The sequence below is a fragment of the Acomys minous genome, assembly GCF_964271855.1.
Source record: "Acomys minous genome assembly, chromosome: 6".
NCBI classification, from domain to species: Eukaryota; Metazoa; Chordata; class Mammalia; order Rodentia; family Muridae; genus Acomys; species Acomys minous.
The window spans coordinates 106,278,921-106,301,549 of NC_140487.1; the positions used below are offsets into that span (position 1 = coordinate 106,278,921).

Here is a 22,629-nt window from a genome sequence, read left to right on the forward strand (position 1 = left end):
GCACTGCAGAAGCTTCTCCTATTTGCTCCACCAGTATCCTTGTCTGTCCACTAACCTTTGAGGCTCAGCCCTGCACAATGCGTCATCTCACTGAGAAACAAGTCCAGTGAGAGGAGAGCTGGCTTTTAACCTAGCTGGAGCCTTTCCAGTCACCACAGTGTGGACTTTAATGGCGTCTTTTAGTCTTGACTACACACTGGAGTCACCTGGGGAGCCTTTAAAAGCCCAGACTCGGGCTGTGCCCCAGAGCAGGCAAGCCTGAATCTTGGAGATGGACTCAGGAAAGTTCCTTCGGTGCCTCCAAGGGGCAATCAAAGTTGAAAACACTGGTGCTGGCCATCCTGCAACTACACCAGAGGGCAGCATAAAGCCAGCAAACACCCGCCTACGTCCTGCACATGCAGGCACACGCACAAGCATGTATACAACACACACCCGTGTGTTACCCATCATCTTGCAGGAAAGCCTCTGGCTCTCACCGATGCTGTGTGAGCTGCAGAACCTCTACCAAAGCCCCTGGCTGAACTAAATGTAGGAGTTTGTGGTGGTCATCTCCTCCTGGTGGACTAGAACTTGGTGTAAAATAATCCTCTAAAAAATGCTTCCAACTGGAGGTTGGAGAGATGGCTCAGAGGTTAAGAGCACTGTCTGTTCTTCCAAAGGTCCTGAGTTCAAGTCCCAGCAACCACATGGTGGCTCACAACCATCTATGATGAGATCGGGTACCGTCTTCTGGTGTGTAGGCACACATGTGGGTAGAATACTGTATAAATAATAAATAATTTTTTTTGAGACAAGGTTTCACTGTGTAGCCTTGGCTGTCCTGGACTCCCTTTGTAGACCAGGCTAGCCTCAAACTCACAGCAATCTGCCTGCCTCTGCCTCCCGAGTGCTGGGACTAAAGGCATGGGCCACCTCGCCTGGCTAATAAATAAATCTTAAAAACAAAACAAGGGCTATATGTTTCTTGAGATTGTCTCAAAAAAAAAAAAAAAAGTTGGGGGCTGGAGAGATAGCTCAGTGGTTAAGAGCGCCACCTGCTCTTCCAGATGTCCTGAGTTCAATTCCCAGCAATCACATGGTGGCTCAAAACCATCTATAATGTGATCTGATGCCCTCTTATGCAGATAAAGTACTCATATGCAATAAATAAATAAATCTTTAAAAAAAAAAAAAGCCTAGATACAACATAGTGCTGCGCGGTGGTGGTGCACACCTTTAATCCCAGCACTCAGAAGGCAGAGGCAGGTGGATCCCTGTGAGTTCGAGGCCAGCCTGGTCTACAATGTGAGTTCGGGACAGCCAAGGTTACACAGAGAAACCCTGTCTCGAAAAACAAAAACAAACAAACAACAAAATAGTTCCAAAAAGACCTTGTCAGTCGACCTATAGCAGTCCTTCCTCAGTTTGCAGGAAAATGGAGGGAGAGTCCCCAGGGGCACACAGATAACACAAATAGAGGTTTTGGTCTTCCTGAGAAATGAGGGTGCTGGAGACTGAGCCCAGAGCTTTAGTTAAACCACGCTCCACCCGCAACCTCATGGAAGTTTTTTTTTTAGACAAAATTAAAGCTGGGCTTGATGGTACACACCTTTAATCTCAGAATGGTAGGCAGAGGCAGGTGGATTGCTGTAAGCTCTGGGCCAGCCTGCTCTATGTAGTGAGTAGCAATTCAGCCAAGGGTACAAAGTGGGGTAGATAGGAATACATACACATACATACATTCTCAAATAGATATTTTCAGAGACTTCCCTGAAAGTAGAAGATGGTGGCTAGAGACAAGTTAGGTAAAGTTTCATTGAGGAAATGGCATTCCAAGTGAGTCTTTTTTTTTTTTTAAGATTTATTTATTTATTTTTGTTTATTATGTATACAATGTTCTGCCTACATGTGTGTCTGCAGGCCAGAAGAGGGCACCAGATCTCATCATAGATGGTTATGAGCCACCCTGTGGTTGCTGAGAATTGAACTCAGGACCTTTGGAAGAAGAGCCAGTGCTCTTAACCTCTGAGCCATTTCTCCAGCCCCCAAGTGAGTCTTTTTTGTTTGTTTGTTTGTTTTGGTTTTGTTTTGGTTTTGTTTTCCAGACAGAGTTTCTCTGTGTAGCCTTGGCTGTCCTGGACTCACTTTATAGATGAGGCTAGCCTCGAACTCACAGCGATCTGCCTGCCTGTGCCTCAGGCTTGTGTACCACTGTGGCCAGCTTGTGAGGTAGATTTGTGTGTGTGTGTGTGTATCTCGAGCTGGGGGGAGGACTGTCTACTGAGGTAATGGGAAAACAGCAGCACAGTTGGCACTGTCTTGGTGGATGTGGGTAAGGCTGACACAACATACTGTCTTGGAGGAGAAACAGGTAAGCAAGAGCTTTGGGAACCACTGGGACAGTTGTAAAGGGCTCCAGAGACAGTCGGAAGCTCACACTTCCTCCTAGGAAAAGAGCGGCTGCAAAAGGCTCAGTGCGCGCCACAGGAGACCCCCCAACTGAGGATGCTCTTGCTAAGGGCTGTCCAAGCACAATCACTGAGGGAACAAAACTTACTGGGCGTGCTGCACATCAAAGAGCTGCCTTGCAAAGCCGCAGGCTTTTATTTTAGGACACCTTAAAGCACACAGACCAGACAGGACCAGTGGGTTATAAGACGTTTTACACTCAGGAGGCAGAGGCAGGCAGATCGTTGAGTTTGAGTCCACCCTAGTCTACAGAGTGAGTTTCTGGACAGTGAGGGCTACACAGAGAAATTCTGTCCCAAACAAACAAACAAAGCTGGGCATGGTAGCACACGCCTTTAATCCCAGCATTCAGGGAGGCAGAGGCAGGTAGATCACTGTGAGTTTAAAGCCAACCTGGTCTATAAATTGAGTCCAGGACAGCCAAGGCTACACAGAGAAACTCTATCTGAAAAAACAAAAACAAACAAAAAAAGGCATCGGCCCACTTGTAATCCTAGCATTCAGAAGGCTAGGGCTGCTGGAGATTCTGAGCCCAGGCTAGGCTATATAACAAGATTATCAAAAGAAAAAAAAGAAGAGGGGACTGGAAGGTGGCTCAGTCAGTAAAGTGTTTGCCACACAAGCTGAAGTCCTGAGTTCCGTCCTTAAAACCCATATTTAAAAAAAAAAAAGCCAGCTGGGCGTGGTGGCGCATGCCTTTAATCCCAGCACTCGGGAGGCAGAGGCAGGTGGATCACTGTGAGTTCGAGGCCAGTCTGGACTACAAAGTAAATCCAGGATAGTCAAGGCTACACAGAGAAACCCTGTCTCAAAAAAAAAAAAAAAAGCCAGCTATAGAGGCTACACGAGGATTCGTGGCTTCAGCATTGCTAGTCCTCTCAGTCAGTGATAGAATGTCACCAAGAAAGGTTACTGCTGGCAAGATGGCTCAGCATGCAAAGGAGTTTGCCTCCAGGCCAGACAAGAAACCCACTCCCAAAAAGTGTCCTCTCACCTAAACACACCACACACATAACACCCCCACACAACACAACACACACACCACATACACACCCTACCACACAACACACCATACCACACCAAACACATACACCACACATACCACATACACACCACACTACATACACACCACATACACACACACAACACACCCCAAACCACACACACAACACAACACACATACACACCACACACAACACACCATACCACACACACACACCACACCATATCATACCAAACACACACACAACACATGCACCACACACACCACACCACACCACATATAACACATATACCATACACACACCACACATATATAACACATACACACCACACACACACACATCGCGCACACACACAAACACTGCATGTACCCTACCTGCAGAGATATTGCTTAGCCTTTCCAGGCCTGGGGCGTTGGGTGTTCAGGTCACCAACCTGTCAGGGAGACATCTCTGGGGCCTTTTCAATGCTGCCACTCTTTGATATTTAAGACGGCCTTTCCTGAGAGCCTATCCTGGTCATCTCAGGCACCGCCAGAGTGCTAAGCACAGACACCTGGTGATAGAAAAGGACAAGACGTGGACAGCCGGCAGGGAGCGTGAATCCCATCAGAGCATCTGAGACTCGCTGGAGGGCCCAGCCTGAGCCCACCCCATCTGCCTTCCTGTCTGATGTTGGCCCTGGGACAAGCTTAGTGCAGCATAATGAAGGGCCGGCAGCAGTGTGCGGCTGCCGGGAGAGGGCCTCCCCTCATCCCTCAATGTCCCAGCTCAGCTGGCCTCAGGGCCTACTTGAGCTGAAAGCCCGTGTGTCCTCCAGGGGCTGGTGGGAAAGGAGATTTGTCTCAGCTGTCAGCAGATGCTGTGCGGGAGATGTGGCCCCGCCCAGCCCAGTGGAGGTCATTTTCTGCAGCACCGTTTAGGATCCTGACCTTCCATCTCTGTACACCCCCTCTATCCTTTTCCCCTGGTCCATCCTCCCTTTTAAAGCTAGGGTCTCGCTATATGGCTAGCTCCTGAGCTGCAGGGACGTACTTGGCTTCTTTCGTGCCTGATGTAGAACCCAGTCAAGCGCCAGAGTCTCTTGAATGATAAAGGGAACTTTGGTTTCTTTGTTACAACCCTGGGACGAGAAGCCATGGCCCTCGTACATGCCAGGCAAGCACTTTAACATCAGGGATGTTTATTACTTACATTTACAGGTTTTTGTTGTTGCTGCTGCTGCTATTTGAGGCAGGGTCTTCCTCTGTAGCCCAGGCTAGATTGGAAGTCACCATTTAGCACAGGTTGGACCCAAACTCCAGTCAATCCTCCTGCTTCAGTGTCTCAAGTGCTGGGGTGACACCAAGCCCAGCTATTTAGTTTTCTGGGTTTTTTTTTTCTTTTTTAACATTTATTTATTCTTTATTGTGTGTATATCCATGTGTATTTATTTATTCAGAAGAGGGCATCATATCACATTATAGATGGTTGTGAGCCACCATGTGGTTGCTGGGAATTGAACTCAGGACCTCTGGAAGCACAGTCAGTGCTCTTAACTACTGAGCCATCTCTCCAGCCCCCTCATGTGTACTTTTTTATTGTTTTATTTATTTATTTACTTAAGACTGAGTTTCCATGTGTAGCCTTGGCTGTCCTGGACTCACTTTGCAGACCAGGCTGGCCTTGAACTCACAGTGATTTGCCTGCCTCTGCCTCCCAAGCACTGGGATTATAGGCGTGCGCCACCATGTCCAGCTTGCAAGTTGGAACTTTTAACCCTCCCCACTGTTCTTCCATGAGGACTGGAGTGAAGGAGTCCTGGTGATGGAAGTGTCTGCAAACCCTTCAGCAAAGAGCCTCTTGTAGACTGTCCATGTTGTTGAATGTTGGGCACACCAGCTCCGCAGACACAGAACGGCCTGCACTGAAGACCCCATCAGATCCCACCCTATGGACCTGTTTTCATCTGGCCATCCATTGGTATCCTTTATAATAGACCCAGTAAATATAAATCTAGTACCTGCCAGCATACTGCAAGCCACTCTAGCTAATTATGGAGCATGAGGAGGGGGTCGTGGGAGCCCCCACAGACAGCCTGTCCATCAGCAGGACAAAGGGCAGCAGGAGGCTTGGGGACTGGCCTCTTGCAGGGAGTGCCGGCTTCTGAGAGCAAGCCCTTCCCCTGTGGGGTTTGGGCTGAGTCCCAGGTAGTTCAAGCCTTAACTGAATTGAATCGTCAGACATCCAGCTGGTTTGAAGAATTGGGTAGTGACAGAAAATGCCCCAGAAGCTATAATTAGTGAGCATGGAGGGCCCTCCAGTGTGAGAGGAGGAGGAGTTATCAGACTTACCACTCAGCCAGGTCATGAAAAAAAAAAAGCGTTCTCAGGCCTTCAGTTTCTCATCTATAGAGGGTGAACCCACAAACCCTGCCTAGCCTCAGTATAGAGCACAGGGGACTTCCCACTACTGGCTTCCCATCCATCTATCCGACCTCCTTCTGGGCCTGACTGTGAGGCTACCTTCACACTCAGGAAATGAGACAGTGTTTCCATCCTGACTCCTGCTTCTTCTTTCCACACAGCCTTCCCTGAAATGGAAGTTTTGGTTTCTTTGTAAACTCAGTTATGTTATGTAAATATGTTTTTGTTTTAATCCCAAGTGTGGAATTTTAGTTTGGACTTTAGTGTGTCCACACTGATAATTGCCTCATGTGGGGCGTGGTCTTTGCCAGCTGGTAAAGCCTAGCTTGTGGGGCACAGAGAGGGGCGTGGTCTGGGACTCTGAGAAAGATAAATAGGAGAGCCCAGAGAGAGAAAGTGTGGCATGTGGTGGTTTGGAGAGACCAGAGATAGACAGTGTAGCAGAGAGAAACATTTCAATACAGCACCTCAGCGGAGACTGCTTGCTACATTTGCTGCTGACAAAGATTGGTATTGCCCCAAAAGAACCCATTGACCCTAAACAGCCAGGAGAAGCAAAGGGGCCTGCACCCCCTCTCCCCACTAACCTTCTTTCTCAAACCCAGGATTAAGGGGTTGGTGGAAAGGAGGTAGAGGCTTCAATACTCCAAATAAAATAGAATTTAAAAACAAGCATCAGGCTGGGCGGTGGTGGCAGACACCTTTAATCCCAGCACTTGGGAGGCAGAGGCAGCGCGAATCGCTGTGAGTTTGAGGCCAGCCTGGTCTACAAAGCAAGTCCAGGATAGCCAAGGCTGTCTTGAAAAACAAAAAACAAAAAAACAAAAAAAACCTCATGATACCGATAACAATTGCAAGTCCCACCCCCCACCCCACGTTATCCCCAGTTATGAATCTCTTGCTGGAGATGACAGCCTCTGCTTGTCCAGTTGTGTTGCTCCTTCTGAGAACCTTAGGCTTCAGGATAAAAAGGGACCCACTGGGACCCAGGGCTGGGCACAACATGTGGTGGTTAGTTTTATGTCAACTTGACACAGGCTAGCACCAATGTGAGAGGAAGGAACCCCCGTTGAGAAAATGCCTCCCTAAGACTGGGCTGTAGGCAGCCTGTGGAGCATTTTCTTAATTCGCGATTGGTATGGGAAGACCCAGCCCTCTGCCATGACCTCTGCATCAGCCCCTGCCTCCAGGTTCCTATCTTGTTTGAGTTCCTGCCCTGAGTTCCTTCTATGATGGGTTACGAATGTGGAAACCTAAACTAAATAAGCCTTTTCTTCCCCAACTTCCTTTTGGTCTTTGTGTTTCATAGTACCCAGATTAAGACACAGGGTCTGTATGACAGGTGTACCCCTCAATCCTGTCACATGACTCCATGACTGAAGGCCTGGGGAGCCCAAAGTAAATCACCAAGGTAGTGTCCTCATAGTGCTCACAGTTTACTTCAGGAAACAAAAAGCTAAGAAGGTTCTAGAATGAGCTATCATGGAGGTATCGAAGGCTGGAGTGAGCTAAAGAGGGGACCTCCCTGGGTGACCAAGGGTCAAGAAGTTAGGCCTCAGCTGAAATACTGAAGATGAACCAGAGTCCACTGCAGATGGAGACCCCAGAGCAGAACAAGCTTGGGCCTGAGAGATGGCCACTTGCCACCAAGCCTGGAGATCTGTGTTTGAACCCTGGGACCCAGATGGAGGACGCTATCTCCTACACATTGTCCTCTGAGAGCCACAAGGGTGCTCTAGCATGCGTGCGTGCAAACACAGACATACAACATAAACGAATTAAAAAGAACAAACTGCTGGGCGGCGGTGGCGCACACCTTTAATCCCAGCACTCAGGAGGCAGAGGCAGGCGGATCGCTGTGAGTTCGAGGCCAGCCTGGTCTACAAAGTGAGTCCAGGACAGCCAAGGCTACACAGAGAAACCCTGTCTCAAAAAACAAAAACAAAACAAACAAACAAACAAACAAAAACAAACCTAAAATCAGAGAGGGGCCAGAGCCGGTGGTGGCCCAGGATTCTGTAGGACGGGATGTAGACTGGATGACCTGGGACAGAGGTTAGTTCAGACTTTGAGTGAGGTGGTCAGGCCTTCCTTGGGCCTGTGGCATAGGAACATTCGAGAGCCTGGGAGGACTGACCAGAGCGGAACAGAGCCCTGTTGCTGTAAGGACGGTGACAGTGTGTGTCCAGTTTTCCAGCCAGTGAGGGCTGGCTAAGTGTCCACAAGACTGTCTGAGCACACTGTCAGCATGAAGGAAGGACCTGACAATTCACTGGAAAGGCTGCAGGGGGTCCCCTGGGGATCCAGGTCACCTATGCTGGATCCGCATGGGTTGGCTTTTCTTTTGTGGCAATCAGGACTCTTTGGAGACTTTGATAAAAAGCTGGGAGCCAGCCCCCACATGCAGTTATGTTCTGTGTATCATTTTAGGGAGTTCCCAGATTACAGGAAGCCTAGCTACTCATGGAAACCGGCTGGACACAGCTGCCTCCCTAACAAAGGCTGAGAAAAGTCTTCACTGTTATCCCAGTTGCAGTGTGTGTGTGTGTGTGTGTGTGTGTGTGTGTGTGTGTGTGTGTGTGTGTGTGTGTGTTGGGGGCTGTTCTGAGCATGTGCGTGGTTGACTTTGGGAATAACTTACAAGGCCTTTTGTTCTGTCGTTATTGACAGCACTAGAAATCAAATCCGGGGCTTTATGCATATTTGTCTAAGGTGTTTTAAAACACGTTTAGCTGGGCACGGTGGCTTACATGTGTAATCCCAGGATTTGGGAGACCGAAGCAGGAGGATCTCAGAGAAGCCAGCATGGGGCCTGTCCGGTCCCTGAACTATGAAGATTCGTGGGAACTGAACAGTACTTCAAGCTCACCTCCGTCTTCCAGAAATCTAGGGATACATCAGGAGAAAGAAGAGAGAAAGAAGAAAATGTGGCGGAGAAACTAGGTGGGCTGACAAGCTGGGCTGAGGACACAAATGAAAACAGAGGGCAAAGTTTGAACTCCAAGGCTCTCCAGGTAGGGTGACTCCAGATCCCTCAGCAGGCCAGGCTAAGGGCTAAAGCTGGGTTCACAGGACAGCCTGCAACGGACTTTTTTCTACTTTGCTCTGGACGGCCCCAGAGGGGAATGGTCCAGAGAGGTAATGCGATCTGCCCAAGGTGACACAGCCAGCGAAACAGCAGTCTGGATGCGACCCAGTACTGCCAGCGCGCAGGACCCGCACTCTTCCACTTGGCTCCACGCCCCTCCCCTCCCCCGCCCCCTCGCTCTTCCGCCCCTCCCTCGCCTCCCTCCAGGGTGGCGGCCGAGCCACGTGGTGGGCCGGGAAGCGGCGGCTGCCGAGCGCCCCGGCCGCTGCCCCAGCTGGGCAGTGCTGCACCGCGCCGCGCTCGGTGCCTGCGGGGGCCGCTGCGCGCTGGCCGGCGCCGCGAGCGGGAGGTGTGCGGACGGACGGCCGCAGACAAAGGAGGCGCGGCGGAGCCCGCGCGGACCGGGCGCACCATGCACTCGGGGCGCAGGCGGCCGGCCGCGGCTCTGGGGATCCGGCCCTAGTCGCGGGCCCCGCCGCCCCGGGGCGCCACCGGAACGACGCGGTCCCGCGCGGCGCGAGGAGGAGCCATGGGCAAGTGCAGCGGGCGCTGCACACTGGTCGCCTTCTGCTGCCTGCAGCTGGTGAGCCGCGCGGAGCCGGGTGGGGCAGCGGCCGTGCGTGGGCGCCACCCGGGGTGCGGGGTGGCCGGGCGGAGCCTGCCCCGCGCGGGCCGGCTTGTCCCTTTGTGTGCGCTCCTTGCTTCAGCCCCGCGCTCGCGCGCACGGTCCAGCGCGCCCTGGCTGCACGCATCCGTTCGCACTGTGTGTGCGTGGGCTCCCGCTGGGGGCTGCGGCCCGGGACTGTGGTTCCCTTGGGGCTGGGGGTGTGTCCGAGTCTGGTCTTTGCACTCGGTGAGGTCCCTGGCCGCATGTTCCCCTCCAGTTCTCTGGTTCCGTGGGTAACCCATCCCTCTGGGCTCCGCCCCTGTGAGCGTCTCTTACAAAGTCTCTTTCTGCTCCTGTGTATGTCTCTGGGATGTTTTTAGATATCTAGCCATTTCGGTTTCCTGTTTGTGTGGTGGGACCTGAGACTCTTGAGAACCCTCAGCCGTCCTTTGTGCTGCTTTTCTGTCTCCCGGCACCCCGCTGACTGGGTGGCCTGAGATGGAGAGCTTACCTCCTTGAGAAGGGTTACCAGAAATGGATGTATCTTGAGCCAGCTTGACCTGGCAGACACGGGACCTACTCTGTGGCATTGGTCAGGCCTACGAGGGCCCTAACGTCCCGGGAGTCATCTGTTCTATCAGCAGCGGGGTTGGGGTCAGGTAAAGAGTTTCCTGGTTCCATTGGATGGGGACCCTTGGGTATCCTGGGAAGAATCAGAGCATCTGGGGGCTGTGTGCTAGCCCCAGTTTGGGGGATATGAGTCCTTTGACTAAGAGTAGGGGACAGCAGAGTGAATCTGGAGGCTAAGTGACTGAGGTCCTGGCCTGTGAATTGAGAGGGTGTTAGAGGAGAGAGCGGGTCTCCTGCCTCCCTTAGAGCTGGGGTCCAAGACCTAGGGCTTTGATTCTCCTTTAGGCAGTGTTGGATAGAACTGCAGACAGCATCAAATCTGAGCAGGAACCAGGGGTAGCCTCGGCCTCACTCCTGTGGGTCCTATTATCTGGGTCTGCTTTCTGGCCTGCACATGCCGGCTGCTCCTCCCCACAGGTGCTCTGTCCTCTCTTACCTTCCCTTTTGAGCAACCAGCCCAAGCCTGCTATCCACAGCATTGTCTTCACAAGGCCACCTGATCTGTCAGGTGTCCATCCTCAAGGATGGCAGAATCACCACCAGGTAGGACAAAAAAAAAAAAAAAAAGCCTCCAAAAGGGCAGCAATAGCCATTTTGTTCCGGCTAAATCCCCAGCAGCTGGACAGAGCTTGGCACCTCATTAATATCTGCAAACTAAGCGAAGAACCAGTTAATTTGGCAGATCTGAGCTCATAGTTAGAAACATTTTCCTTTATCTATTTTCAGGAACATAAAATGCCCACAAATTCAAGAACTTTGCAGAGGATTTGTTTTCTTTAAAATGTTTTTTTAAAAAAGATTTATTATTTTTAAAATTCTGTGTGTCTGTGTCTACGTGTGTGAGTGCAGGGGCACAGGGCGTCCTGAAGAAGCCACCAGGGCCTCTGGACCTGGGGTTACAGGTGGTGTGTGCTGAGAATAAAACTGAGTCCTCCGCTGAGCTTTCTCTCTAGCCCCAAGGATCCCTTTCTGGTTTTGTTTGTTTGTTGTGTTTGTTGTTTGTTTGTTTGTTTGTTTGAGATATGTTCTAACTCTCAGTTCAGGCTGGTCTTGAACTCAAAGCAATCTTTGTGCCTCAGCCTGCTGAGCACTGGGATAACAGGATGACTAGCTTACATTTTATACTACTGTTTTCTTTTGTTTGTTTTGGTTTTTCAAGACAGGGTCTCACTCACTATGTAGCCCTGGCTGTCCTGAAACTCACGATGTAGACCAGGCTGGCTTCGAACTCACAGAGATCTACCTGCCTCTATGCCCAGCTTACACTACATTATTTAAATTTAAGAAAAGAGAGGTACAAGCTGGGCTTAGTGGCACACGCCTTTCATCCCAGCACTCGGCAGGTAGAGGCAGGTGGATCTCTATGAATTCAAGGCCAGCTTGGCCTACAAAGTGAGTCCAGGACAGCCAAGGCTACATAGAGAAACCCTGTCTCGAAAAACCAAAAGAGGAAAAGAAAAAAGAAAAAGAAAAACCAAAAGAGGGGAGGGGAGCAGTGTGCGTATACAATGAAGTGAATAAACAAGCACTCAGAGTGGAAAACAGGGCAAGTTTTCTCCTCTCTGTGCCTGATGCTCTCCGCATAGGTGGACCTGTAAGCAGTTTGTCCCATGCTCTCTCTCTCAAATGCTGCTGCTAACTCAACTGGGTGCCAGCTACTCTTGGGAGTGCTTTTCCATGAGTTAGCTTATTTAACCTTCACTGCGTCCCAGTGATGTAACTTGCTCAAAGGGATCTGGGATCCAGGAACTGGGATTCAGGCATGGGACCAGCCTCCTCTGTTGTAGCTCTGGCCTTGGAACACAGGGGCCCGTAGGGACACCTGGCTTGCTGTGTTGGAAGGCAGAAGTGCTACAGGGAGGGTCCCCCAGCCTCCACGCTCTCCCGGCCAAGTGATGCCCACTCTTTCACTGTACAGAGTAGCTTAGCCAGGAGCTGGGTGGGATTCGGGTTCTCCCACACCACGCCCGGGTGGCTTGGGCAGCTTGTGCTGGCTACATGAGACAATTTAGGAAGCGCTCAAGGGGGGGGGGGGGGACTCGAAAATTGGTCTCTTGGCTCTGTTGCTCTGTCTGAGCTGATTGCAGAGAGGATCCCTCCAGCTGTCACTCACTAGCCCCCTAGAGCCCCTGCAGCCTGGCAGCTTCCAGAATGTACTCTCAGGATGGTGAATGTGCCAGCCTTGGGGCGGAGAGTGAGGCTCAGCTTTCTTATCCAAAGGACTGAGGTATTAAAAGAGGCAGTTAGGTATTTTTTCAGCTGGAAAAAGGTAAGAAGAGAGAGGATCGTTTTCTTTTTTCGGTGGAGTTTCGGCGTTGTAGCAAAGCAAGCCGGGGCAAGGCCTTCTGTATTGGGATGGACTTGTTTTGGACAAAGGGTAGAAGAAGGGGATGGAGCGTTAGAGGAAGCAGATTGTGGCTGTGCCACTGAGGTGGGCAAGTGTAGGGTAATAATTGAGGCTTTGGAGTTTTAGCCGAGCCATCTGGGTTCCTCATCCCTCTGCTTTTAGTCACTTCCTGCCTTGGGTGATCTTGGATAAATGGTTCTGCCTCTCTCTTTCCTGTTTTTGTTTTTAGTTTTAATTAATTTAGTGTGTGTGTGTGTTCGTGTGTGCACACTCGCACTCGCACACAGATGCCACAGCATGCATGCAGAGGTCAAAGGACCACTTGCAGAAGTTGGTTCTCTTTCCACCCTGTGCGCCCCAGTGATCAGACTCAAGGCGCCAGGCTTAACAGCAAGCACTGTTAGCCTGTGAACCGTCTTGTTGGCCTGCTGTTGGGTTTTTTTTTTGTTGTTCTTGTTCTTTGTTTTTTGTTTTTGCCAAGATGGGGTTTCTCTGTTTAGCCTTGGCTGTCCTGGACTCGTTGTGTAGACCAGACCAGGCTGGCCACAAACTCACAGCGATCCGCCTGCCTCTGCCTCCCAAGTGCTGGGATTAAAAGCGTGCGCCACCACACCCGGCCTTAATTGTAGTTCCCCCCCTTATCTATGAAGTGCTAAGAACTTGAAGCCTGGCTCCTGGGCTCCCAGCTCTGCTTGACTGGGACGTGAGAGGACATCTGGGCAAGTGTGAAAAGGGTTTTGTAGCTCCCTTCTGTTCCCAGAGCCTCTCAGGTCCTTTGGTTTCCTGGGTTCTAATTACTGTAGCGTGCTGACGTTATTAATTCAGCTCAGCCCCTGATTTCCACTCATTTGCATATTTCTTCTCCCTCTCTCCTCACCTCCTTTCCCAAGCTCGTGTGGCCACTCCGTTCTTCTTCCGGTAAGGGGGATGAACCGTGGGACGTTTGCCCTGGGGACTCGTCATCGGTTTCTTCATCATCATCATCATCATTATGGTTCCCGTTTCAGGAGGCCTGTGCTAAGCACTTTGTATGCATTACCTCATTTAACCAAATGAGCTTACATATGTAAAGTGCTTGGCAGAGTGCCTGGTACATGTTAAACGATCAATAAACGCTAGCCATTTCCCTGCCTCTACCCTTCACATTGCCTTAATTCCACACCGTGGGGTGGGTGGTTTTATTATCCCCTTTTTCAGATGAGGAAATTGAGGTGCCCAGGGGTGAGGAGGTTTGCCCAAGGTCACCAAGCTTGTTGGTGACGGGAACCTGAATGCCAGCCCCTCTGCCTCTGCCTTTCGGGAAAAGTTCCGTGATGTCTACAGTTTCAGCTTTCAGTTTCCTCATCTCAAATGAGGTGTCAGTGGTCTTGTACTCCGGTGTTCCCACTATGTGCTGGCAACGGCTTCCTACTGCGGGCGTTCCTGTCCCAACTCTGTGTGACCTTGAACTGATGCATCCTCCATGGGCGGGCCCCAACTTCTGAGTCTCCTTTCCCACCTCACAGAGTGGTAGGAACGCTTTTCTTAGCCAGGTGCCAGGCACATAGTAGGTACTCAGAGGAATATGAGAATCATCACCCCACATCCCGCCACCACCACCGCCTCCTCCTCCTTCTGGAAAGCTCTTTGCTTTCTGGAAGATGGTGGGTGGGTGAGGGGGAAATAACTGGGCTTCCAGCTGAGCCGCGAGTAATGGCGTGAAACATGGTCAAGCTGATGGATGTCGTTATTAGCGATAGTGATGGTGAGGATGGAGGGAGGCGGCTCTCCCGGGCCTGGGCTCCGCAGCAGCAGCAGCTGCTGCCGCTGGAAGCTCATGGCTCCTTCTAAGCATCCGACTCTTCTTGGCCTGGGCCTTGAGGTTCTTGGGCTTCAGAGTTAGGAGTGTGGAATTGTCCAGGTCACTTCTGTTCTTCAGTCTCTTGTGGGCACAACGAAGCTGGGATATCTACTCCCTTGAACAGATGGACAGATTGAGGCTGGGGCCTCTAGGGGAGAGCGACTGCTCATGGGCATTGAATTTTGGGGTGGGAGGAGGGGAGGGGGTCAGAAGCACAGCTCTGTGAGCAGGTAGGCTCTGCTACTGTCTTCTCACCTATGAAATAGAGCAGCACGTGTACTGCATGGCAGTCTGGGGACATGGTCACGTGATGTCCTGACAGTGTCAGGCGCTAACCTGGCTGGGGAAACGCTCCCACGGTTGGATGCTCTTTGGACAGGTCACTCAGCCCCATCTCTGCCTAGATCAGAGGTTTTACTGAACGAGGTAATTCCTATAAAGGATCCTGTTTATCCAAGTTTGTCACAGTCCTCTGCCACCTCCCGTTGTTGTTGTTGTTGTTGTTGTTGCTTGAGACAGGGTTTCTCTGTGTTACTCTGGCTGTCTAGGAACTTACCCCTGTAGACCAGGCTGACCTCGAACTCACAAAGATCCTCCTGCCTCTGCCTCCTGGGATTAAAAGCATGCACCTGCGCCAACCAGTCTTCCTCCTTTTTACTTTTTCAAAGATTTTATTTTTAATTATGCGTATGTGTGAGTGTAGGTTCCCTCAGAGTTCAGAGGTAGCTGGAGCTGCCGGGATGTTGGCAGCCACCTGATGTGGGTGCTGGGAATCGAATTCGGGTCCTCTGGAAGAATAGCACGTGTCCTGGACAACAGAATCATCTCTCCAGCTCTCCTCCTCCTCCTCCTTCTCTTCCTCCTCCTCCTCCTCCTCTTCTCCCTCCTTCTTTCTGTGGTTTTTGGCTTTTGTTGTTTTGAAGGCAGGGTTTCTGGTGTTCCAGGCTAGCTTCGAACTCCCCATCCTTTTGCCTTCCTGTCCCAGATGTCGGCATTATAGGCATGTACCGTGCCCAAGACTTCATTTCCTGAAATAAAGCTGTCTTTCTATGGGGTGTCTACCGTGAGCCTGGCGTTGCACAGGCTTGTCCCGTGATGTTATTGGGCTTACTCATGACTACATAAATAGTAGATATGTGATAACTCAAGCCCCTAAGTTGGCACTCAAGAGTCTGGGACAGGAGGATTGCTGAAGGCTTTAGGCTAGCCTGCTCTATATAGTGAATTCTGGGCTATCCTGTGCTATAGAGTGAGACCCTGCCTTCAAACAAACAACAAAGACCAGCCTTACTTCAAAAAAGGAAACAAAACAATATAAAAAATTAAGAGGCCAGTGAGATTGCTTAGCTAGCTGGTAAAAGAGCTGTGCTAAGCAAGGCCAACAACTTGAGTCCAATCCCCAGGACCCGCATAAAGCTGAAAGGAGAGAAATCACATCCATGAAGTTGTCCTCTGACCTCCATTTTGTGCCCCATGACACACACATACACCTCTCTCATCATGTGTAAACACACAGAGTAATATTTATTATTTAATTTTACTTTGTGTGTATTGGTGTTTTGCCTGTGTGTATGTCTGTGTACCGTGTGTATGCCTGGTACTCGAGTTAAAAGCAGTTGTGAGCCAACATGTGGGTGCTGGGAATGGGACCCACATCTTCTAGAAAAGCAGCCAGTGCTTTTAACCGTTGAGCCATTTCTCCGTCCCCTACAATAATAATATGGTTGTTGGTTTGTTTGGTTTTTTTTTTTAAGAGACAAGGTTTTTCTGCGTAATAGCCCTGGCTGTCCTGGAACTCTCTTTGTACATGAGGCTGGCCTCATACTCACAGCGGTCCACCTGCCTCTGCCTCCCCAAGTGCTGGGATTAAAGGCGTGTACCACCATGCCCGGCAATAATATGTTTTAAAAGGAGGCCAGTGAAATGGTTCGACTGGTAAAGGCACTTGCTGCTAAGCCTGATGCCCTGCATACGTGAAGCCTTGGGTTCAGTCCCAGCACCATGTAAGGCGAATGTGCACATGCGCACTTCAAGAACTTAAGGTAGGATCAGAAGGTCGGCCTGTGCTGCTAGAGACGCTGTTATAAAGGAGGAGGAGGAGGCTCCAAGCCATGCAGTAGAGCTGAGTGCCTTGTGCCTGCCCCCCACCCCCCGGGGGGCTACAGGCGTTATTCGGAGACTGAGGCATTGAACCTCAGCACACACCTTGCCTCTGCTGCAGAGGTTTGGGATGAGCTGTTAGCCATGGGGATACGTTTCTAGTCTCCTGGTCCTGCATCTCAAAAAAGCTGGTGGGTGTAAGGGGGTACGAATGTGGATTGGGGGGACTCTGAGTTCCAGCCCGGCCGTTTTGTAGCCGAGGTAGTTACCTTGGACAAGACAATATTTCTGAGCTGCCACCTGTACTGTGTGGCACCCATGAGTGCAGAGGATCAGAGGTGAAAGGTCCCGCCTGTATGAGATGCGGTGGGGCAGGAAGAGCTGTGCCCTTCCTCAACAGTGGAGGAGCAGGATGGAGCGACAATCCTATTTAATCTCGGACTTGTTGCTCCTTGATCTGTAAAATGGGATGATGACAGCAGCCGCCTCGTAGAACTGTAAGCGTGTGACCCAAACCATGGCTGGCTCATGAAATACACCCTCAGCAGTGACCCCAGAGTCCTGGGTCCCGGTACAGCTTTCCAGACCTAATTTCCCCAGTCTGTGAAATGGGAAATTGGAAAAGGCTACTGGATTCCATAAGTATTTTCAGACTTGCAGAGACCTAGCTGGGGTGGATGGCGGTGGGTTCAAGGGCATCCTGGGCTACATAGACCCTGCCTCAACCTCATCCTGTGCTGGTAACCAGTTGGTGAGTAACCTGTCTGTCTACTGTAGTGATCAAGACTTTGCAGCCGGGTGTGGTGGTGCATGACTTTCATCCCAGTACTCAGGAGGCAAAAGCAGGCAGATTGCTGTGAGTTCAAGGCCACCCTGGTCTACAGAGCAAGTCCAGGACAGCCAAGGCAAACACAGAGAAACCCTCTCTCCAACAACAACAACAAAAGAATTTGTATGCAGGGCTAGAGAGATGATGGCTCAGTGTGGTTAAGAGCACTGACTTGCTCTTTCAGAGAATCCAGGTTCAATTCCCAGCACCCACATGGCAAGTCGCATCTGTCTGTAACTCTGGTTCTAGGGTATCAGCACCCTCACACATACAACATGCAGGCAAAACACCAGTGCAAGTTAAAAAGTTATAAATAAATTAAAGGAAAAGAATTTGTATGCAGGCTGGGTGACTGCCCCAGCCTCTGGGGTTCGACTAAAACTCAGGAGGAAGTTCACCTGTTGAAATGCAAGACACAAAGAAGGAGAGCAAGTCTGATTGATCAAACTCTCAAACTTTATTAGTCAGGCAGCAGCTTTTATAAGTCAGAAGGCAGGGAAGCATATTGCTATAGCAACCCAGCTGCAGGCTCTTCTCAAAACACAGGGAGTTCCAGGCAGGGTCATAATGTCCTGCCACACAGGGTATCTGGCTCCCTCTTTGTGTAGTCTAACTGCTAAACCATAACAGGGTTGCTCCATCTCTATCTGACTTTAGTCTAACTGCTGACCCACAACAGGGTCAGCTAGTTTCTGGTGAAAGGCAAGCTCTGGGAAAAACAGAGACTTCAAGGTGCAGGCTCTGACAAGATGGCTGAACAGTGGCCATATGGCCTATTGTCCCCAACAGGTGACTTTCTGGATATATAAATAAATATATAATAAATTTGATATAGATACACACACATATATATATGCACCTCTGTGTGTGTATTGGAGTTTTTTGGGGTTGTTGTTTGTTTGTTTTTGTTTTTTTCTTCGAGACAGTGTTTCTCTGTGAAGCCTTGGCTGTCCTGAACTCACTTTGTAGACCAAGCTGGCCTCGAACTCACAGCATTCCACCTGCCTCTGCCTCACGGGTGCTAGGATTAAAGTCATGCGCCACCACACTTAGCTATATATTGGTTTTTAAAGACAGGTTTTCTCTGTGCAGTCCTGGCTATCCTTGAACTCACTCTGTAGACCAAGCTGTCCTCAAACTCAGAGATTTGCCTGACTCTGCCTCCCAAGTACTGTGATTAAAGGCGTGCACTACAAAGTGAGTGAGTGAGTGAGTGTGTGTGTGTGTGTGTGTGTGTGTGTGTGTGTGTGTGTGTGTGTATGGTACTGGATATTTAATAAATCTGAAGATGACCCAGGTTTCTGGAGCCACCGGATGCTGAGTCTTGAAAGGACAGTACCAGTAGCATAAAACAGTGTAACAAATAGTGAAAAGTGTATTCTTAGGTCCCTCTGCCCTGAACCTGTTTCTTCCTGACCCCTCCCTAATTAGACGCCTGCGGAGCTCTGGATCCTAGAACCAGAGAACTGAGAGTATGTGGACATTTCACCCCCTGCCTGAGAAGAGGCAGCCTGAGTCTCTCAGAGTAAGGTTAGCTCGTAAGTCTTCTTTGCTTTGGGGAGGGGGTAAGTTTCTGCAGCCCCAGCCTGTACCAGAGATGTGGGTTTTCAATTACACAATTAAATGCACAATTAGGCATAATTACCAGTGCTCCGAGCCCGAGACTGCTCATAACAGGCGTGTAATCTACTGCAGCCTCTGTTTATACTACTCGACGCGCTCCCTAATGATGCTGAGATGCCTCCACACAGCACTGTTGCCATGGAGATGAGCCTGCCGCCACCACGTAAAGCTGACAAATGGTGCTGTGGTCCTGGACCCCTGGATTGCTTCCCCGGCCTCGGCAGCCACCTTGGAAGTGGAGGGGCTAGCTAGGTGGGTCGGGAGGGCAGGTCCACCCTTCCTGTTCTCCAACACTCTTCCTTGTACAAGCCAGGCTTGGATCCTCCAGGGAGCCCCTAAGTGGCCCCTGAGCCACTGGGGAGCTTCAGGTCCACCAGAGTCCTCCAGTCATGAGCAGGTGGTCCAAATCCTGTGAAGATCTGTTCCAGCATCTCTGAATGTGGACACCCCTGCTGTTCCTGGCTTTTAGATGCATCTGTCCCTGGCGCTCTTGTTTCCCCACATATGAAATGGACCACAGGGGCTCTCCACAGAAGTTTACCAGGTGTTTAGGACACACCTTGCGCTGTAACTGCACTAACTGCTATAGCCCATAAATCTGCCCAGGCGTGGTAGACAGCTGGCATCCCTCTTTACAGAAACAGCATCCTAGGACCATGGCAGCCACACCAGGAGGCAGCAGCAGCACTGTGGTCCAAGCTCACAGAGTTTCACCACAGCCACGTCGAGGCCCCACAGCAGCTGTACCTTTTCCCATCTGAGAACCAGAGACCACAGAGCTGCATGTGCCTGGTGCCCAAAGTCAGGGTTTCACATTGTGGCTTCTTTTCTACAAATGAGTGTATGAGTGTTTGACCTGCATGTATGTCTGTGTACCACATGCATGAAGTGTCTTCAGAGGGCAGAAGAAGGCACAGATCCCTCGGAACTGGAGTTACAGTAAGTTGTAAGTCACCATGCGGGTGCTGGGCATCGAGCCTGAGTCCTCAGGCGGAGCAGCCAACGCTCTTAACCTCTGAGTCATTTCTCCAGTCCCATACCCTGTGGCTCTTAGTAGAAGTAAAGACAAGTTTAAAAGATTTCCTTCTGATAGTGTGTGCTGAGGGTCCCTGCCATCCCTACCTAGCCTGATGCAGCTGTCCAGAAGGTGAAGTGTCCCCACCCCTACCCTGTCTCTCAGACCCAGCACTGTGTTGTGGGCCTGAAAAAAATAAAAAATATCTGAATCTAGTTATCCATCCGGGCAGCCCTACCTAGGTCAGTAGGAGCTTTGCTACTGTTGTTGGCTTGGATTCTCTCTCTCTCTCTCTCTCTCTCTCTCGTTTGTTTTTTTGAGACAGGGTTTCTTTGTGTAATAGCCCTGGCTGTCCTCAAACTCACAAAGATCCATCTGCCTCTGCCTCCCAAGTGCATCCCCTTGCCTGGCCTGATTTGGATTCTCTTGTAGCCCGACTAGCCTGGAAATTGGTAGGTGAGGGTGACCTTAAACCCCTGGTCCTTCTGCTCCCACCTCCGACGACCTGGGATTGAAAGTGTGTGCCACCTCACCTGGCTTTTCTTTTTAGCGTTGCTCTCTTTTTCTGTAGTTGAAAATATTATATATTTGTTGTTTTTGAGTGTGTGTGTGTGTGTTTGTGAGTGTGTGTGTGTGAGAGAGAGAGAGAGATGTTTGTGTGCATGTGGAGGTCAGAGGACAACTTTGCAGAAGCAATTCTCTCCAGCTTTATATGGGTTTAAACTCAGGTCATCAGATTTCCGTTGCAAGCACCTTTCCCTACTATTCCATTTCACTGGCCCAGGAACATAATTTGTAAAAAAAAAAAAAAAAAAAAAGAGAGAGAGAGAGAGAAAAGTCTATGTGTATGTGTGAGCCTGCCCAAATATATGTGCATCACATGCATGCAGGAGCCTGAGGAAGCAGGGAAAAGGTGCCCGCTGCCCTGGAACTGGGGCTACAGGTGGTTGTGAGCCAATCCCAGATCCACTGCAAGAGCACCAAGTGCTCTCATTAAGAGCTAGCTCTCCAGCCTCTCCGTCCACCCCATATTATTTACGAGCACCTACTGTGTGCTGGTTCATAAGAAGACAGATGGGTCAGACAAAGTAGGCCGCTTGATTCGTGGTGTTGATGACAGTGCCTTGACATCTGTGTAACTTGGTTGGGGCATTTGTTTGTTTGTTTGTTTGTTTGTTGTTCTGTTTCTGTCTTTTTTTCTTTTGCGCTGACAATTGAAGCGGAACCTGACTCCACCTGTGAGCCACGCTCCCAGCCCTACCCCTTACGTGCCCTGATCCATTGTGCAGCTGGCACTTTGTTGCTTATAGAGTCGTGGTGTCCTGACTGGCGTTGTGTGTGTGCTTCCTGCTGTCTGATGCTTGTCTGCCCTTCTCGAACCTTCTCCACACACCCTGTCATTCCTGCTTAACAGATGGAGCAGCTTGGGGTGCAGGAGGCTTAAGAGCTGTGTCCAGGGCCTCACAGCCCCTGAGGGTCAGAGCAGAGACATCCAGCTACCGTGTAGCTCACCCTGACAGAGGTGTTGCTTCTCTGGAGCACCCTGCCAGTTTTCCTGAAAGAAGGCAGCATTTGGTTGGAGGGTCAGTTGCCTACCTGGCAAAGACCAGGACTCTCCTAAATTTACAATTCCCTAGTTAGCATGTGGAAAGCTCGATTTATTTATTTATTTATTTATTTTTGAGTGGCCATCAGACACCCACTTCACCCTCGTGCTAATCAAAAAACCAAAACCTGGAGATGATTTATGATCTGCCCAAGACTACATTTTAAGTTAGAGGTAGAAATGAAACTGGGACCCAAAGTAAGTTTGTAACACTTGTTGCCGCCTTCCTCATCATAAGCCCTCCCAGTTTGTTTTAAGGTGAGAAGGTTTGAGACAAAATGGCATATAGCGCGGCAGCCTCAGACTCAACTATAGAGGTGATGATGACCTTGAACTTCTGATCCTCCGTCCTCAGCCTCTCAGAGTGTTGGGGTTGCTGGTACAGCCAGCAGTGTTACAGGGAAAGGAGTTTGACAGTGGTGTGTGTGTGTGTGTGTGTGTGTGTGTGTGTGTGCGCGCGCGCGTGCGTGTTTGTACACATTCCAAACTGCGCCCGGCTGCAGACCCAAGCATTTGTGGGGCAGACTCTGGCACGGAGAGATTTGTGGATCAATAAACATCCTTTTTTTTTTTTTTTGCTTCCTCCCTCTTCATTTATTTATGAACTCTGAACTCCCAGGCTCCCAAGAAACTGCCTGGAAGAAAGCAATTAGGTGGTAATTAGAGACACTCCTAACGCGCCGCCGGCAGGGGTGGGGCAGCCCTGGGAGTCCCCGGTAGCCCCAGCTTCTGCTCGCCCGCCCGCAGAGACAGGGACACCCTCTGCAGGCACGAGGACTGCTCTCCGGAGGCGGCGGCGCGAAAGCACTCAAGTGCTGCCCTGGCCTCCAGAGGAGGGCTCTCCGCGTCGCACGCTGAGTCAGGCATTCAAATGAGGAGGCTCCCAGATATCTGCGTGCTGAGCTCGTGGGCTCACCATGTGAGGAATCCCCAGCCATGCTCCACAAGAAAACTAAAGAGCCCCATGGCTCCTGCTTTCCAGCAAGCCCTCTTAGCACACTGTAGTGAATGAGGCCGGCCAGGATGGCAGCGTGTTATAAATCACCTGGAGGGGGCCATTTACCAGTCAAGGCTCCATCCGCTGCCA

General features: G+C 50.5%; 1 protein-coding gene across 2 annotated transcripts in view; it reads left to right on the top strand.

Annotated features, from left to right (window-relative positions):
• Positions 1 to 9,147: 9,147 nt before the first annotated feature.
• NKAIN1 (sodium/potassium transporting ATPase interacting 1) overlaps positions 9,148 to 22,629 on the top strand; it is a 44,652-nt gene continuing 31,170 nt past the window's right edge. For both annotated transcript variants that reach the window (XM_084787675.1, XM_084787676.1), the window contains exon 1: positions 9,148 to 9,528. In XM_084787675.1, coding sequence (XP_084643801.1) covers positions 9,475 to 9,528 — 54 coding nt within the window. In that variant the 5' untranslated portion in view covers positions 9,148 to 9,474. The remainder of the gene's footprint in view (positions 9,529 to 22,629) is intronic.